Genomic DNA, 17,742 nt, shown 5'->3' with positions numbered 1-17,742 from the left:
AAAACCTAAAGGAGGAAAAAAAAAGGAAAAAGAGAAAAAAAAGAAGGGGTTTGATTCTCACAGCTGGAAGCTACTCTTCCCTAACGCTTTACACAGAACTTTGAACTCTAGCATGCTGATTTTGGCAGATTAACGCACTGAATTTTCCTATTTCAGTCATTATGTTAATCACCTTGAAACTTCCCCACCTTCTACCTGATAGTGTTGCAAATCCAGTGGGCAGACAGCTGGGCAAGACCTACCTCTCAAGTACCTTCTCTGCACGCAAGGGGGTTTGTTTAACTCTTTACCTTTAGTTCCACTTTAAACAGTTACAGTTAAGACAGTCACTACTACATCAGCTGTAAAACCATGAGTTCCCGGGACGTAAAGCCCTGATTTCCAGCATACAGCATCCATGCCCTACTCGGGAAGCCCCGGCCACAGCTCTGACGTCGGTTTTACCCTGGTGGGAAACGCAGAGCTCCGGGCCCAGAGTTCCCACCTGCAAGGCAGAATCCACGTCTGCACCCGGAATTCCAGGCTCTACCAGTGAAGCTAAACATCAGGTCAATCCTCTACTGGGCCTGCCTCAGCAAAACATACCAAGATACATGCACAAAAGTCTGTAATAAAGAGATTAGAGAAACCAAAAAAAGACAAAAAAAATAAAAAGCCAACCTAAGAAGTTGCCCTCAAAAGGAGGCGAGGAAAAAGGGCAAATTAAAACCTCCGACGTGCTCCCTTCTGCCTCCTTCCAACCGCATCCTGCAGACAGCTTTCGCTGTCCACCTGCTCCCATCGACAACCCAGTATCCTGTAAAAATTAACAGTTCATAAAGCTTGCTCAGTGAATTATTAGTAAGGTCAAGAGACTATGCTTCAAGCTAGAAACAAAGTTTACTACAGTAGTACATTCAGTTCGTATCATCAGTGACTAAGTCACGACAACAGTATCTGGCTGCACTCGTTCCACTCACACCAACCAAGCACCTTGGCTCCAGACGTGCTCTGCAATCAAGGCCATCAAGGGCAGACACATCATCCGACAAGCCAATGTTAAATAGGTTAAAAAAAGTTCTAATTTTACAGAAACGCTCATTTTTCAAAAATAATATTCTCTTATCCTCTTCCTCCTACGCTGAGGGACAGGTTAATTTGTCAATTCATATCCTTGCACTTTGTCAAAACGCTAGCTTCACAACCCCAAAACTGATTTCAAGCAGGAAACCCTCTGCAAATTAAAAACAAAAAATATAAAAATTATAATCTCTATATTTATATTGATTGGAATCCTCCAGCATTTGTGAAATCACTTTGAGAGATGAATTTTGGGACCGTCCACAACTTCTCCACGCAAGCCACGCTCCAGTTCCGTATTCCCCTTCACGAGCACTCCCTTCTCACAGTCTCCTTCGCTGCTTCTTAGTCCACAGCTCAAATTAAATAGAGAGTAATTGGCTGGACGAGTGTTACTTTGGTGACCGGGGTGGCACGTACTGCTCCTTGCCGACACGTCGAGGTGCTCCCTGAGGCGATGATCTGCGTCCAAACTGGCGCCTCTGTTCCCTGATTTTCCCAGCAGCTCCCCTGGGAGGCCCGTTGCCTCGGAACCCGGAATATTCCTTCAAGCGACCTTCCACCTTGTCGGGAGCCTTCTCCGGCGCCTTCTCAGGTGTGCCGGTCTCTTCGGTTTTGGCAGGTGGAGCGACGTTGGCGCGATGCTCCCTAAGAGGCTGAACAGGAACTGGAGGAGGAGGCTCCTTTGGGGGCTTCTGGCAAACTTCAGCATAACTTAGCTTGCGTGGCTCCTGTGGGACCAAGGGAGAAGAGGGAGGTTGACACACCTGAAGCGCCACGCCACGCTCTCCCAGGCTGTCCCGGGCACGACGTCAAGAAGGCGTCGAGTGAGCGATTACACCACAGCGGTGGCAAACTGCACGCGAGTTGGTCCCAGGTGCCACCTCAGCACATCCCCGCCCACACCCCGCTCTGGGCCTCACCTGCGCCGACAGCGCAGGAGCTGCGCTCGCGTTAGCAGAAGGTGAAGTGGGAGCTGTCCTCGGCGGCTTCGCAGCGCTGACAGGAGAGACAGACACCGGGGGAGAAGCGTGGCTTGTACCATCTCTCGGAGCAGACGCTTCTTCTGGTTTGCTGTCTGGCTGAACCGTGCTGCTGCTAGATCGACAACAATGCAACGTTAAAACCTACTAACACAGAAATTCACATGTGAGGAAGTATTTTCCTTCTCTGAAGTCGCAGCTGCACTTTCTGCAGAACAGACGGGTACAGCCATTGCTACCACAATTTGTTATTTCCATCTAGCGGCCCCTAGAGAAGCTGCCTACCACAGCTGCAGAAGAAACCAAGCACTACTGCTGCCTTGCCGGATTGCGGCTGGAGTCTTTGCTAGAACATGCAGGTTTTAACATTCTCAAGTAATCTGCATACCTTAACACCACAGCTTCGGTCTGGCTTGGTGAACTCACGCTTGTCACAGGCTGGGGGACAGTGCTGTGCGTCTGTTCTTCCTGAGCAGGAGCGGGACAGCTGGGTGGCAAATCTTTGCTTTCCTGTACAGAAAACAAAAGTTGCAAAATATGGGAAGCTCCCTTAAATCGCTCCTCAACGTTCCCGTTCAAAGACATCTGAGAAGTGGCTTGTTCTAAAGGCTGCTCAAGTCCCGATTTTAGGAATTCTCCTGGAGCACTGCCTCTCAAGTGACCACCTTTTAAACAGGCAAAACAGCAGGTAAAAGGCTGGAACACACACGCGCATGGCGGGAGCAGGCACCTTTTCTCTGCAGACTCCTTTAACGATATCGGACATCCTGCTCTCCAGCACCAGCTCTCCCGGTATTTTCGCTGTGCTGCCAGGCAAAGGTGGGAAATTTGATGCTAGCAAGTCAAACTTTGGTGTCTGAGTCTTTGTTTCTGCTGAAGGCTGAGGTCTCTAGAGTAAAGAAAATTCCTGTTAATAGAGCTGTAACATCTAGCATTGAAAGCATCGAGGAAGCATCAGGGAATTTTCTAGAAACACAAAATACCCACAACTTTAGGAATTTAAGGACTGCGCCACTCCTTCAATAAACTCAAAGCCAACACATTGTACAACTCCTCGCAATAAAGGAAGGGAAACTTACTGAAACTCGGTCATCTTCTCGTCTCCTCCGACCTCTGAAAATGTTCCTCCTTTAAAGGCAAAAAAAGAAAAAAAAAAATAGCCAGTAAGTGCATTCGTGTGGCTGAAGAGCACACGCCTGGGCACAAAGCGGAGCCTGTGCCCAGGGATTCACAGCAGCCTGCTCCTGGTTCTCAAGACACAGTTCTGGGACGTTCTCCATCTTCAGGAGGGGTCAAAGCTCTTCTGCTTTTGGAACACAGCCAATAAGGGAAACAATTCCGCTTTTCTCTCCCCGTAGGAGGTAGCCTAGAGCACCATATCTCAACAAGCGCAGGGACAATTAAGACTATAACGTTACAGAACAGTATCCTCTAATTCTAGAGCAATAAACTTACCCCATTTCTCACAGAGCTGTCTTGGTCACTTAAAAATAAGTGTTTAAGCCCTGAATTAACAGTCAAAAGATACAACCAGTTGATCTCACAATGTCTAGGAGCATCAAATGCCTCAGCCCACAAGTTGTTTATTTACAGCAATTCAAATACCACCTTATACTCCAAAGGTTTTAATACTGGGGACAAATCAGGCAGTTATTTTGAAATAAAGATGCTTCGCTGTCTCACCGCAAGGTATTGTCAGAATAACTGATGGCTGTGCAGTCAAGCAGGAAGCATTCATGCTCCAGGTATTCATCAAGCCTGGTTTACTTAAGTATCAGTTTTCTCCTGATAATTCTTTACAGAAATTTATGCTGTGCCAGTGGTTGATGATCCTTGGCTCACACAAGCGGTCTGAACCTCCAGCACCGTGTCCCCACGGCAGTGCTGTTCTGCAGCTCTTTACCTGCCCCTGCCAATCCCGTAATCGCCATTCTGCTCCATCTGTGCCACAGGAGAATCCTTCTGGGAATAACCCTGGTCTTGGTGCCCAGTTAACGTGCTGTTATGTCTCTCCATAACAAAATTCCTTGAGTTGGTTCTGCTCAGTGGTCCATCCCCCATTGGCACAGTGCTGACGGCAGCCGGACCCTCTGCGGCGTGTTCGGAGCTGTTCGATGATCGGAAGTGAGGCTTCACGCTGCGAGACACAGAGTGGCAGCCGTGTCATACAGAGTTTAAAGAACACCAGGCAAAACTACCACCTAGTACAGTTAGTTTGTAGCTGACAAGGCAGGAGGAGGTCAGTAAGCACTGGAACTCCATCCAAGAAGTTGCTTCCTCCATACGTTTATCAAGAACACAGAAATTGTTCTTCCTTACCTCCATCTATTCCTTCTGTTACAGTTTTCTTGCAACCTCCTCTCCTGTCAGGTGTTGCCATTTGAAGACAAGATCAACATCACTGCCCAACAGATACCAACGGGGCGGGGGGGAACACAAAAAACCTCAACCAACAACAATACCCCAAAACCGGGAGGTAGAAGAAGAGCCAGAAGAACCCAAAGAGGGATTCTTCACCTGCCTGGCCCTGCAGCACAGGGTATCACAGAGTGACCTGGAGAAATAAGCCAAGCCTGAGGAACAAACTGCTCTGGCCACAAGCAAAAAAGCTGAATAGAAACAAGAAGGCAGGAGTAGATGACAACTAAGCAGGCTGGGGGCACAAGGCAGGAATTTAGTGTCACTGTTCCTGTTACTAAACACCCACAGCCCTGACTCGGCAGTTTCTAACACCCCAGACATTTTACCCAGTTATTGATTATTCAGCATTAAATCTGTGCTGCCTTTGAACACGCGCCATCGTTCTGCAAATGAAGGCTCGGGGTCTTAAATGTAGAATCACCCAGAAAAGCTCTGACCTACCCCAACATGGAACAGTTTGCTGGAGCAGCTTTCAGGTGCCTTTAGACTACCTTCCCCTTCCGCACCTCGCTGTCTTTTCCACACAGCGCCAACCAGTTCCGGCAAGCACCTTAAGCCCTTTATCTTTCTCCTCTGCTCAACCCAGCACATCTCGTAATTTAGGGGCAGACGGAGGATTTTGCATGCTTGCTGTTTTTAAATATCTCATGATAACGTTCCACGCAGTTCGAAGAAATTCTCATCCTGCCAGCCCGTTTTCCACCACTATCTGACAGCCTATTCTGCAGCCTTGCAATGTAACCACAAAGCAGAACAAAAATTACATTTTAATAGTCCGATGCCCAGTGGTCAATTTAATCTAGTTCACCAAAGACATTTTAAGTTACCTTTTAGAGGGCTGGATAGAGAAATATCAACGTAACCAATACTAGCACTGAGGATTCTCTGTTACAAAGGCTCAATCTTCCTTTCCCACATAGATGTTGCAACAGATCAGGGCAAAATAAATACCATGGGCTTAAACAAATGTTTAGCTACGGAAAAAAATCCAATACTTAACTATTAACTGCCTGCATGACAAAACAAATCCAGTTTAATGAGCCAGGGCAGAAACCTAAAAGCAGCAGCTGGACAAACCTCCCCAAATGAGCTCTTCTGCCGCTCAAGAGAAGATACGCTAAACAAGATTAATCCACACTTCACAGCTTCAGGAAGCTTTAAGAAGCACTTTGAAGGCCCCAGCAAGGATAAGTTCTCCATCATCAAAGACCAGAGGGAGGCAGAGGAGGTAACCTAACTAAATTCTGCCATTTTGTTCAACTTGTTCTTAAAATGGAAGATCCTGGAGTCATCATTCAGCCCTCAGATCTCATAATCTTACCCGTCATGGAGAAGGCCACAATCTTGTCTGGGCAGAAGAGCAAAGCAGAAAAGATGAGGAAAGATAAGAAAGAAAAAAAGAAAGGGAGGGAAAAAAAAAAAGGCAAAGAAAAGGAGAGATGATGTGAGAGAGCAACAAGGAGAAAGAGCATGAAGTGCAGGCTGCCCAGACGAGCGACTGTTGGACCTGTTCTCTCTTAGCGCGATACTTGATCATCACTGGGCCAAACCTTCGAGGCCGTGCCTTGTCGCTACCTTTACGCCTCCTGCTTGCAAAGGGAGCCTGCTGAAGCAGAACAAACGTCTGCTGCCAGAACGTGAAGATTTATTGCCACAAAACCAGAGCTTCGTACGAGCACAAAGGCTGAGCGAGACTGGCAGGGAAGGTAAGTCAACCAGGACGGACCAGCAGAACCTGTACATGCTCGACACTCAAGCTACCGCTTCACAGTGACTCAAGTCTTATAAATGAAAGTCTTAACGAGAAGAGTTTTAAAAGCTTAAGGATTATGCAGATGTCATCTACAAGGCAGCAGGGAATGTGTGGGCATTTCAGGACGGTAATCTTTAGGTACATACAATTCTTGTACAGTTAAGTTTGGGCACAATTTAAGGAAAAAAAAACAACAACAAAACCACACCAACAGTATAAAAAGATACTAGTTGGGAGCAGAGCAGCTGCAACTGGATCAGCTGCTCCATCTTTCGAGTCACACCACCAGTTCCACAGCCTGGATTAAGACTGCTGAGTCACCACAGACCAAATTCTGAAGTTCACCTTCTGCCCACAGCCACAAACCTTAACTGCATCACAAAACCACTTACGGTACCGGCAGCTGTCAACCGATTTCTCAAACAATATAAAAATTCCCATGCTACCAGCCCGCACGCTGAACAGAGTGAAAGAGCTTGCAAATAAAACAATTTCCACCCACGCAAATAGATTACTACTCCATTGTATTTACAGAGCACTGTTCCAGCAAATACAAAGCTGTTTCCTCCTCCCCAGTGTTTATATCTGAGCCGAGCCCTTACAGTTATCAGGAAAGATGGGGATAGAGCAAATAAATTCCAGTAACAGACTCGGCATCAAGCAGCTCCAGCGTACGGCAGTCCAGGCATGCAACTCCCAGCTGCATAAACTGAACGGCTCTCTGCAAGACTAATCACACAGCAGGAAAAGCTTACGTTTGCGCTGCAGGAGTTCATAATCTGCATATAACAAACATAATTAGAAGTATTACTTTAAAAGGAAGCTATTTATTTGTCTGCAGAAATTCCTCTGAGGCTTTTAAAGGTGTTACCTTTGCTCCCTCCAGCACGTGTCCATTATTTTAGGATCTTAAGCTGCCACCTTCGTTTTTATTTTATTTTATAAATCAAGCTGGAAAACACCACCCATATTCGATAAACACAAGGAAGTAACCTAGTTGCATCAGAAGGCACTGCACTACACAAGCGCAAGGAACACGTCAGGATCTCAACACTGTAAATTCGCAGAGAGCAAACAACTGTCGGAGCTATCTTACCGATTTCTATGGAATGGGCGACCTATACTCAAAGAAGCAGCATTTGTTTTATATGATCCTGGTGTATTAAAGCCATTCACAAATCCACCGTTAGGAAAGGGGGCCTGCAACAGACAGAACAGTCTCAATAGCTGGACTAAAAAGAAAAACGTTTGCAGTTTCATGAGATCAGCTTCAGCAGTTATTCATCTAGTCTGCTCATACTTTTTCACCAGGCTACTGCATCCAGTACGTTGTAAACTTACTATGGAAGTAAAAACCCCACCAGGTTTACACATCTCCTTCGGCAGCAGAGTCTGCGTGTTCCTGGAAGAGCTATACAGACCTAGAAAGCTCTTCCAGCAACACTACCTACCTGAATTTTCACATCAAAATTTCCTGAAGTAAAGGGCAGCCAACAGCGAGACAGGCAGCCTCTCCGACAGCCTTGCTTTATCAGCTCCGTGATGCAAGGGGAATTATCACAAACCAGAGGGATCTGACTAGAAAACCTGCACGTTCTACAGCTGAAGAGCCCACTGACGCTACCGTGTTGTTAGCCACACTACTGCTGGTTTTGGGCTACATCCCCTCGTTTTCATCAGCTCTTACTCACCAGCGGTGTTTCAAAGTAAGGTGCAGGATTTGGAGACCATGTCTGAGGCACAATGCTGTAAATAGAGTACTGCTGAGGACTATATACAGGCTGCATAAACAGCGGCGAGGCAAACTGTGCTTGGGTTTGAACCGGCTGAGTATAGACATTGGAATCCACCACCCGGTAACCATTCTTGGCAAAAAACGTGTTGATGGCTTTTATCCTTGCCTGCAAGGTATCAAATCACGTCACATCCATTAGTCGGGAGAAAAGGAGAAACAGAAGATGAAGTCTTGCTTGCCTACTGAGATTATAACAGAAGGGATGGGAAGAGGAAGTAGGTTGATTACTGTTCACAAATAAACGCTCAGATAAAAATCAGCAGCGATTATATTCTAGAGCAGTAACTGCCCAGGCTCTAATTTTGAGAGTTGCCCTCACAGTACGAGCAGCTTGCTTCGGCCTGATTTGCAGAGCAGCTAACTCAAGCTAGAGAATCAGGATGGCAGGAGTCCCTCTCCTGAGTTCTGCAGACCCAGATTCTGGGGGAAGAGGGGAAAGGAAGCCGAAACAGGAATGTGTTTCACACCTCATGGGAAGCAGCACTGTGAATAACCAGCAGCGACTCAACTACAATTTTTCAAGCTACCCATGACCTCATTCAAGTTAGCAGCCCACAGAGCAAGCGTTATGAACCACCCCATCGCAGACGCCTTAGTCCCTCTCTCCCGAAATGCACACTAGCATTCAAATAGAAACAAGTCAATCCAAGCAGAAACCTCATATAAAGCAGTCTTACCATTACTGGCTTGCCCTGAAAGGTTTTCACTTCTTCCCTTAAGTATTTAAATGCCTGCAGATACAAAATAAGATCAGCATTAGAATATCTTGATAAAAACTGACTTCTCCAAGGATACTACATGATTCGACATGAATGTGCAGCAACGTGCTTCCCTCTTCGCCTAGCCAAACTCATGAGCACTTCAAATTCAGGATATGACGCGTCAGTTATGGCCGAGCACCACGGCAAGAAGCAGACAGGAGAATTACAACCCTGCAGTCTCCCAGCTTTTTCTTCCCTATTTGCCAATAACCTCTTAACCTAACAGTGGGGATCAGTAAATCACCATTTCTTTTAGCTAGAGGAAGCAAGCACGATTCTCTCGAGCAGGGGAAGTATTAATAACAAAACTGAGCCGGCATGAGCAGTCAAAGGTGGCCTTACCTGTTGCGCATCTGTATCCGACTGGAATGTAACGTACCAGTTGTTGTTGTGAGCAAACTCACAGCTTATCACTTTGGGGCAGTTTTCATTTTTAAACAGAGCCTTAACCTCCTAGGGGAGAGAATAAACCAGGCAGTTAAGGGGACTGAGCTGTAAGCTACAAATGGAACACTAAACCAACAAAAGTTTACATGCCGGCTAAGCCGCCACAATTTCCCCTTGACCAGGGATGTTCTTTTATTCCCTTGACAGCCCTGCCAGGCACCAAATTATCCTCTGCCTGGTTCTGAACCCAAGAACACTAACCCAGCCTAGTGAGTTCTCCAAAGCTGGTAGGAAAAATAAATCTCAGTGTAGAACTGGTGGTGTTTCTATATGTAAGAGATAGCAAAAACATGACGCGAGATCAGGAGAGTTATCTAGACAAGAACAACTCTAAGAAGTATTTCTGAACCAAGGCGAGCTCACAGCTTTGCAATAATCAGATTTTAAAGAGAGGGAAAAGCAGCTGTTTGGTGTTTGCATTAAAAGAACTAATTAAAAATGCTAGTAGACAAACACCCTGTGTTACAATTTAAAAACCAAAGAACTAAATCATTCTGTTAGCCAAATATCAGTAGGAATTTTATTATCCTCCCTTCTCTGAACATAATGAGCTCAGCTCACACTGGGTCACAATGAATGAGAAGTGTTTAGCAACATTTCTTGCTGCCAAACCAACCTTCTGACTTCAAGTAAAGTTATCGCTGTGACAAAAATTCAGCTTGAATTCCAAGCTATGCCCTGGGCTCATTTTATTCCCCTATCTGAAACCAGTTCGAATATCCTTCCATTTTTGGTGGGGGGAAAAAAAGTTTACTTCAGAGCATTTTAGTGTATTAGTAAATAATGGGAAGGGACAGCAATGACGACAAGTTTTTGCTTTGGCTTTTTCGACAATATCTCCAGGCAGAAAAAATTACGTGGTTGGCAACAAAAATATCTTCATTTAATCTAATTACACACCAGCTGACTTTTGAAGTGACGCTTCCTGTTGCTGTTTGAAACACTGTTGAAGATCCCTTCCAAAACCATCAACAGGCTTTTATTTCTTTCTTTTCTATTTATTTACCTCTATAGGTGTTGTTTCAGGGATCTCGCGGAGAATGATAATACATCTTTTGTGGTTTGGTCTTACTTTCTCCCCTCTCTCATCCACTTGTACCATCGGAGAAGCTAAGATTAAAACAGAAAAGTTGGCTTAATGTTGGACGTTGAGCAATATCTGTAACTATAGCTACCTACAGCTCCGATACCTAAAAAGCACAGTCCCAAATTCAAACCTCTCCCAGCTAAAAGGTTATAAGCTAAGAGGTTATAAAAACAGAGTCCTGACGGGAAAAGCTCAAATAAGAGTAGGGAATCAAGTCAGAACAAAGACTTGAAAATTTCACTTACACCTGTTTCCAGAAGCCACGTGCAGAAGCAGCACAGGACAGTATCTCAAAAGAATTCTAGATAACTTTTTCCAACAAGGTTTTTCTAGTTTTATCATTTCTAGTAAAACTTTGGCACTGTAACAGAAGACTAGGCTTACTCCCACAATAAGACCTGCACTGCCAGCAATATCTTAGAGCGGCCTCTTACTTGGGCAGTTTTAGGCAGATTAGTATAAAGCGTAACTAGAATTCAGGAGCCTGGAACAGCCACTTTTATTCGATCACCTCTGCAGAACGAGGTGCCCATCCACATGAATACGCCACAACCAGCATTTCCCTGCAGCAAGGAAAGTTTCTTTGTTCTAATACAGCCACCAGAACACCCAGACTTACATCTCAAAACTTCAAGAATCAGGTCCATATCAGTCGTCAGCTTCTTAATACCTTCCATGTTGGCAATTGTCCATATTGGAACAAACTGGTCACTATCCATTTGAGACATCAAGTAGAGATCCTTTGAAAGATTCTCACTAAAAAACACAGAAGTTCACTATTTTATAAAAACACTGAACTTTACTAATAGAAGCCTGGTAACTGCAGGCTCCAATCTTCACCAGTGCTATTCACAGCTAACTCTAGCCAAAATGTACTCGTATTTTCTCTCCTGGAAAAAATCCTAGCAAATCAAACTCAATTTTCATTCAAAGACAAGGGTGCATGGACAGGACTGAAGAAGCTGCAAGGCACCACACAGTTTCTAGAGCATTTTGGCAAATCTTGTTTCATATCGCAAACAACTCTTCAGAGCTCATGTCCTTATGATGACAGCACACACAGGCCAGAAAAGAGAAAAAATTGCCAATGGTTTTAATAACAGGTTTATACAAAGCTGAGTTTACTGTACCGTGAGAAGCAGAATTCAAGTTGTTTTTTCAAACATTCTCTAATGTCTTCTGTGGACACAGTGGAGCTGCCTTCACCTACAAGTTACCACATTCACCATCAGATCTCGGTTCCACAGTAAGAACACAATGCAAGACTTTTCATTGTACTATAAGAGAACTAATCCTTCCAGGTAGAACACAGAGGAAGAGGTCATCTGAGACACGCTTAGAGACCACCACGCTCAAAATATCTCAGATCCCAGAGCTTTCACCTACCCGGCTAAGTTCTATGGCTGGCACAGATCTTCTTGACTATGCATCGAAAGGAACATTTCAAAGTCCTTCTCAGGACCAACAAGTCAGCCCGTAACTGCAGCAGACTTCAGAGGATTAGATGCTCACAGTGGCACTCTAACTTGAATACTCACCAGACACTTCATAAATTTGGTATCCAAGATCTTCAGTTGCTAGGACGATTCCATTTGCGGATGCTTCATCAACTCCTGCGCCATTTCTTGTGGCTTCGCAAGATGAGGAATACATCACTTCATACTGCTTGGAGCTATCCTCTGAAATCTCTATGTTACCTGGCAAAAGAACACGTCATCAATAGAAAGCCTACTGTAAGCTTCAGAATATTTTCAACTTGAAAAATTCTGGCTACCAACACTAAAACAAATACTCAAAGATGCTGTAACTGAAAGTGTCTAGGCTTAGTCCATGTTTCTTAGACTTTCAGTGCCCACTTACATTAAACAATATATTTGGAAAAATTTAATTTTCCAGCAGCACAACATTGCCATGAGTGCTTCATTCTGTTATGAAGAGACAAATGAGTTTCTCTCAGCCAATGCACACACTCAGTACTCTCTCTTCCCTTCCGCTGACTTACCAGAAACTTCTGACAGGCCCAGACGCACTGAATCTCCCCCTCTTTACCCATGACTTTTCCCAGAGACCCTTCTGCTTCCTAATTAACGGGCTTTATTTCGAGTAACCTCAGCTACACAACTGGCTTCTTACCAAGTCATAAAGGTTAACAGCGTTTGAATATTCAGTTCTGGACCACGGGACCAACCATGCGGTCAGGATGGAAAATGGGGACTCAGACGGAAACCAGACTGAACTGAAAGGACTTAACCATAGATGTTTGCAGTTTCTCCCCCAGTACAAAAGCTACCGCTTAACAGTTCTCAGCAGCACCTCGGTGATCCACCAGGATTGTAGGCGGCCCTCAGATCTTATCTTCCTGTTCACAGGGTCAAGCGAACACTAAAGTGCAGCAATGGTGAATCCATTTCTACACATTTAGCATCCTGTTTCCCTCTTAGCGCGTTACTCGGTCATCACCGGGCCCCCTGGGATCCCGTTACCCGTGGCAGTGCTCTGTCCCAGTGCAGCTCTGGGTGCCTTCCTGAATCCCTAAAGCAACGCTCAATGGTCAGACCCGTCATCTCCCAGAACTGCCTACGCCTTTCTCGGGTTCATTTCATGCTTGTTGCTATATCAGCACCAAGAACCCCAAGGCAAAGAGCACGAGGTCGCTTCTCGGTGCTCAGCTCTTCCAGAGAGCCCTCAGCCAGGGACGTATCGCAGCTGGCGCTTAAACATGGCCCCGCGACATCTCACCCTCGGCATGAGTCCCCGGTGCTGACGCCATTTCTTGCCACGAGTGCTCTGCGCCATTGGTCGGTGGCACAGCCTCACTGCTCCCTTGGGGTACTTCTTGCCATACTTTTGCATTAGGGTTTAAGCCAGCACCTTTCGATGTTACCTGCTGAAGAGACCAGAACACTTTTATTAGGTAAAATAACCAAAAGTTGCTTTAGAAATCAAGCCATATAATAAAGACGAATTTAGTGCTTTATTCTTTAGAGTTCCACATCTCAAGTGTCGAACCAGCTTTTAAGCACCTATGTGATTTTTCATTAATCAAAACAGGAAAATCCTTGGTATTTTTTCCAAGTATTTCATTTCTACCTCCATGAGAAGTGTTGCCTTCAACCTCTCTTTATTGACATCCGACAACATCAGCGGAGGAAGTGGCTAGCCGTCAAGGACTCGCGTAACTCACAAGCTTTTAAAGATTCGACTGTCATAACGCTCCAGGCCCCTTTCACCAGAAAGGGAAATTTTCCCACCTTCAGACCCCTTCCTAGAAAGGAAGGTAAAAAAACATATTTCAAGGAGAAGATACTAATTACTTACTGGATTAGTGAAATCTCTATTAACCAAGCATCACCTATGCCAGGTTGGACTTACCCAAGTATTATCCAATTTCCCCACGAGCTTACCTACATCTTACAAACATCAAGGTACACTAACAATTTCTTTAAACCTGTAACCAAGGGTATTAGTTTTTGAAGTGCCAAGAGCTGTTCAAAAGCTCGAAGGCGTTTGGGTAAGGAGTCTAAGAATCCACCACCAGCACAGAGGATACGCACTGTAACGGCTCTACCACAACAAAACTAACTCCCTCCACGTGGACAAGAAAACTACCCTTTTGCAAAAATTCTCCTCTGGAGTGCTCCTAACGCCCTACGAGCAAATAACACACTTTCTTCCAAACACTGAACAACAGTCCACTGGCACCATTTGTTTGCATCTAAAAGGCAAAAGCTATTAATCCTCGCTCCTATCTCACAAATTCACAAATAAGGAAGTTTAATATTTCAGAGGCCAGCCTCCTGGATTCTGAAATGAAGGAGCGGCTTACTACCCGGCCTCAAACATAAAGCAAAAGGATAAGGAAGCAGTTGCAATAGCTTTAGAGATAATTCCTCTGCCAAGGTCACACCTAGTTCCAAAGCGATTTGCTGCAAGGACAAGCCTAAATTCAGTAACAAAAAGCCTCCAAATGTCGGAGAGGTTCAAGACAATCATTACAGATGATGATTCTTGCAAGGCCTTCTTCAGAATTCAAAATTCACCATGTGCAACCGATTTAATCCACATAACAACAGCGTTTTCCCCCTTTCGTCAACCTTAACAGAAGAAAAGAGCTGAAAACAGAAGAACTAGAAACAGCTCAGTGTGAAAGGACACACGTACTTTTCCCTTCTTAGTTTTCACAGTGGTTGTTCTCCAACAAAACCATCTTAGAGGAAAAACCTGGTAACCTGTTGCACCCACATTCTCATCGTCCACGTAGTTCAGCGAGTTCAAACCGTCAGCGAGCCCAAGCGCTGGTCACTCCCGCGAGGCAGCACCCGTCAGCGGGGGCACCTGCTCAGGCAATGACAACCAGCAGGTCCCATTTCCTTGAATTTACTTTTCATCAAAGCAAAAGAGACAAGACACGTCCAGGAGATGATTCACTATTTTACAAAAATAAACGTTGCCTCACTTCCTTACGTCTTTGAGGTTAGCGTTTAGCTCAAGATGAAAGTAATTTTAAGGAATGAGTGTGATAAAGCGAAGTCGAAACACTTTAAGGGGATCACTACGCTTCTGGAGGTGAACAGAAGTAAAAAGCAGCTCTGAGCATGGCAGATGATGTTACTTGCTTTAGCAAATACCAACGACGCACACGGTAACATGGAAGTTCAGAAGTCACAGGTCCAAGTGAAAAGTGCTAAGAAAGCAAAGAGGTTCGGGCTGATAGAAGTGGTCAATGGTGCTATTAATCAATAGAGCAGCTGAAATGCACACCTGAAACAGAGCGTGGGCTACTTCCTCTTTGTTCCAGAAACACTTAATGACATGTAACCAACTCTGCAGGGCCCAGCATCCTGCTTTGAAAGGGTAAAAAGTCCCTAATTTACATAAGCTTTGTGAAAATACAGTCTGCTATCCTCCAGGAGCAGCCTCACTCCAGTCCGGCAAGCGGCTCTACTGAGGAGAAGGCCAAAATATCATTTCTTTCTTATTTAACTGAGGCTAACAAATCCTGAGCCCATTTGATTGGCTGCTGAACAATCCTCCCAGCTGCTATCGGGAACTTTCATGACGAGGTTAAAGCTTTACAGAGTTACAAAGGTTAGGAACACTCACTGGTATCCACGAGCTGACAAAGCTGTCCTCCTCAGCAGAGCTTCCCTCTAGCTTGCGTTACTTTTGGCAAACAGGGATCAAAGCTTCTCCTCAAGCAATTCCTCAAAATGGACTACCGAAACATTTATCTCATTTTGAAAGGATGGCAAGGAGTATTTTTCTTATTGTAACAGTCTAAATAACATTTAACAGATTTAATTAAGCCAACAAGAATGGAAATGCTTGGTTTCTTTTAAAGCAGTCTATTTTAATAATCACTCAAAACTATCCTGCAACCAAAATCTTACTGCTGAGCTTGTGACATATTTCCCAGGGCAGACGGACTCTCCAAAAGGGAACCCGAGTGAAAAATCTAGAGAGTTTACTAAAACTTGTGAGGTGAGAATCTAAATGTTTTCCACAAGTAGAAATGTAAGCAGAGAGAAAGAAACCCCAAAGGTCAGCAAACCTATGGGAGGTTGGTGGAGAGAAGCCTTGTGCTGACTGGGGGATGCGACAGGTAGGGCAACACACAAGCAAACAAACAAACAAACAAAGAGAAAGCTGGTGTCAAACCATCAGCAGCAGGCAGAACTCCTTTGGAAGGGACTGCAGCATATCACGTAACAGCAGCTCAGTTCTCTGAACGGCCCAGGTAATTCTCAAACCGCACATTAACTTTAATGGTCACAAGAGAGTCACAGAACACAGCATGGGGTTTTTTTATTGGCCAGTACAAGCATCCCAGCACCAGGGGCCTCCTTTGACCCCCAGTAAAGCAAACGCACCCTTGTCCCGTATGAAGATGGTATCACCCTCACCTGTGCCACTGGTGTCCATCGCTTCTGCGTGAAGAGGGACAACCTGGGGGGATCTGTCACCTAGGGGGAAGTAGGAAGCCTCACCTGCTTGAAAAAAGGGTCAGCAACACTCAGAGCTTCACACAGTCCTGGCTTTCTAGCTAGGAAACATCACTGGCAACAATTAAGGCAACGTTTCACCCATCTGAAATGCATAGCTTTCAATTTTCCTGACAAATTACTAATATATTGAATTAGGAACATGTACCCCACTGACCAAAACCCAAAGCAGGCACAGCAAGCATTTATCAATCATATTTTTCACAATGCATTTAATAATATTCCCAATGCACCTTAACTGTTGATTGTTAACAGCATGCTGGTCCTGCCTACAAGCTACAGACAAGACCTGCAATAAACATTCACACATGAAATACAGCACGAGCCTTATACCGCTCCCTCACTGCAGCAAGGTTTTTCAGCTAAAGCATATTGAAGAAGAGGATTCCACTGCGCAGGAATCAATTCACAATCACCACGTGGACACTTGTTAAGTCTAAAATATAACACTGACGGCTAAAGCTAACCCTCGCGAAAGTTTCAGGACTTCTAACACATCTGCTTCTGCACCTTCTATTTCAGGCGACCCCAAAGATCCCGAGATAAAAGCTGCTGTCTGCTCCTCAGCACCTGACTAGAGTGCTTCAGAACACCTGGTCAAGAGCTCAAGTTCCCTGCCCTGGCAGAAAAAAGGCACCTTCAGAAAGTCCAGACCGTCCTCAGGAACCCCAAATTGACCACTGTTAATGAAGATCACTGACATCTACTCGCAACACTATCAGTGAACGAGAAATAAGGAGATCTAACAGAGCCGCCCAAGGCAAGTTTGTGCTTTAAAAGGATCCACTAACACCCAGAGGCGCGCTGCCTGGCTTCGCAGAGTCCCAATTTGCTTTGGGCCCCTTTGAGCAGCCCAAGCCCCATCCACAACATGGCCACTCCACGTCACCTTCCAGAACCTGCCCTGTACACCCGCTGCTCGGAGGGGCCACCCACCATCTCGCAGGCTCAGCTCCTCTCTGCCGCGCTCAGCCTCGGATGAGGTTGGCTGCTCGCAGCTCCTTGCTGCAGTCATCAGGCTGCAGCTCTGATGAGCCTGAACAGTTCCTCTTCAAGTTAAATACTGCAAAACCAAATTCTTAAGACCTGTCATTCTGTGTTCATGACAACTATTTCCCCCCTCCTTAGTGCAAGTCATTTAACGCTCAGTTCAGAACTGTGGCTATTAGTTTAAGAAAGGGAAAGCATTTCCTAAACCCTTCTGTGTAAAGGTTCTTAAATGCAGAACATATGTTGGTATTTGTGTGAAAGACCACCCCATGTGAACTGAACACACCACCAGCAATCGACTGGCTTCCCCCAGTCAGTTAACTAACCCAGCAGCTGTTTGCTTTGCACACTTTTTGAACAAAACGTACTGCAAAGTGTAAAAAAGCAGTGCTATTGCCAGAGGCTGCCCAGCAAATGCTAAAACTGCTTCACCGAACCCCGTGA

The 17,742-nt window shown here is 45.2% G+C and overlaps 1 protein-coding gene across 1 annotated transcript; it reads right to left on the bottom strand.

Annotated features, from left to right (window-relative positions):
• Positions 1-818: 818 nt before the first annotated feature.
• Positions 819-16,269, bottom strand: LARP4 (La ribonucleoprotein domain family, member 4; the record flags this gene model as incomplete). Its single annotated transcript, XM_009868109.1, is given in 18 exon segments — positions 819-1,432; positions 1,435-1,556; positions 1,559-1,790; positions 1,983-2,154; positions 2,431-2,552; positions 2,773-2,931; positions 3,122-3,170; positions 3,946-4,179; positions 7,313-7,416; positions 7,908-8,117; positions 8,689-8,742; positions 9,115-9,225; positions 10,226-10,329; positions 10,926-11,062; positions 11,437-11,512; positions 11,845-12,003; positions 13,046-13,193; positions 16,210-16,269. Coding segments are annotated over 18 exon segments (2,394 nt in total), but the record flags the coding sequence as incomplete, so codon positions are not given.
• Positions 16,270-17,742: the final 1,473 nt, after the last annotated feature.

This window comes from Apaloderma vittatum, unplaced genomic scaffold, assembly GCF_000703405.1.
Source record: "Apaloderma vittatum isolate BGI_N311 unplaced genomic scaffold, ASM70340v1 scaffold37924, whole genome shotgun sequence".
NCBI classification, from domain to species: Eukaryota; Metazoa; Chordata; class Aves; order Trogoniformes; family Trogonidae; genus Apaloderma; species Apaloderma vittatum.
This window is presented reverse-complemented; position numbering and strand designations above follow the sequence as displayed.